This window comes from Empidonax traillii, unplaced genomic scaffold (genome assembly GCF_003031625.1).
Source record: "Empidonax traillii isolate 1590-97213 ecotype Southwest subspecies unplaced genomic scaffold, ASM303162v1 scaffold1743:size121722, whole genome shotgun sequence".
Lineage (NCBI taxonomy): Eukaryota > Metazoa > Chordata > Aves > Passeriformes > Tyrannidae > Empidonax > Empidonax traillii.
In genome coordinates this window covers 67,239-68,473 of record NW_020956936.1, presented here as the reverse complement: position 1 = coordinate 68,473, position 1,235 = coordinate 67,239, and the positions used below count along the sequence as shown (strand labels likewise).

At 52.3% G+C, this 1,235-nt stretch overlaps 1 protein-coding gene across 1 annotated transcript; it reads right to left on the bottom strand.

The window, feature by feature from the left end:
- Window positions 1-368: 368 nt before the first annotated feature.
- On the bottom strand, window positions 369-1,233 carry LOC114070915 (potassium voltage-gated channel subfamily A member 2; the record flags this gene model as incomplete). Its single annotated transcript, XM_027908539.1, has 1 exon — window positions 369-1,233. A coding segment is annotated over one exon (663 nt), but the record flags the coding sequence as incomplete, so codon positions are not given.
- Window positions 1,234-1,235: the final 2 nt, after the last annotated feature.

Genomic DNA, 1,235 nt, shown 5'->3' with positions numbered 1-1,235 from the left:
CACACTGCAGTGGCTGAAACTATTGCAGCATGCAGCATTTTCAGTTATGAAACACGAGCCCGGGCGACGCGGCCGGGCTTGGCATTCCCAGGGTGGGAACCGGAGCCTTCCAGCAATTCGGACGCTCGCCCAGATCGTCCCCCTCGTTAAGTTCTGCCTGACCTTTCCCAGCCCTTCCCTGGAAGGTGGGTTGTCACCCAGGACAGGGAGCCGGCACAGCCTGGAGCTGCCCCTCGTATCCCCCATCCTGCTGCTCCAAATCCCTCCCAAACCCTCGGAAAACCCACGAGCCTGGGATGGGAGAAGGGCAAGGAAATGGTTTGTTGGGGGTGTTTGTTTGTCTCTCTGTCTGTCTGTCTGTTTGTTTGTTTTGCACGGATGCTTATTCGGTGTGGAAATCGAAGGTTAAAAGTCACTTACACAGCTATTGCTTCCCATGCAGAACCAAATGTACACCGTAGAAAATACTGTGTTAACTACAATGCAGAGCAGCACTCAATATCTGCAATTGTTCCACTTCAGCTTTTTAAATACACCACTAGATTTTTTTTTTTTTTTTTTTTTTAGCGGTTAGACATCGGTTAGCATTTTGGTGATATTCACATAGTTTGTGTTAGCAAGGGTGCAATTGGCTGTCTTCAAGTTCTCCTCCCTGAAATCCTCATTGCTATTGTTTACGCCTTCCTGAATCTCCATGTAATCGGACTTACTAATCGTAGAGGCACTTCTGCTTTTCTTTAGGTCAGGGGAAGAGGGGATCTTTGGGCAGCTGGTTACTTGCAGATATTGAGCCTGCTCCTCTCCCTCCGTCTCCCGGTGGTAGAAGTAGTTGAAGTTAGACACTATGACGGGCACTGGTAAGGCAATCGTTAATACGCCAGCTATGGCACACAAGGAACCCACTATTTTCCCCCCGATGGTGGTGGGGACCATGTCTCCGTAGCCAACAGTCGTCATGGAAACCACGGCCCACCAGAAGGCGTCGGGGATGCTCGGGAACTGGGACTCGCTCTCATCGGCCTCGGCGAAGTAGACGGCGCTGGAGAAGAGGATGACGCCGATGAAGAGGAAGAATATCAAGAGGCCCAGCTCCCGCATGCTGGCCTTGAGAGTCTGCCCGAGGATCTGCAGCCCCTTGGAGTGCCGGGAGAGCTTGAAGATCCTGAAGACCCGCACCAAGCGGATGACTCGGAGGATGGCCAAGGACATGGCTTGCTGGCCTTGCTGGCCATCCT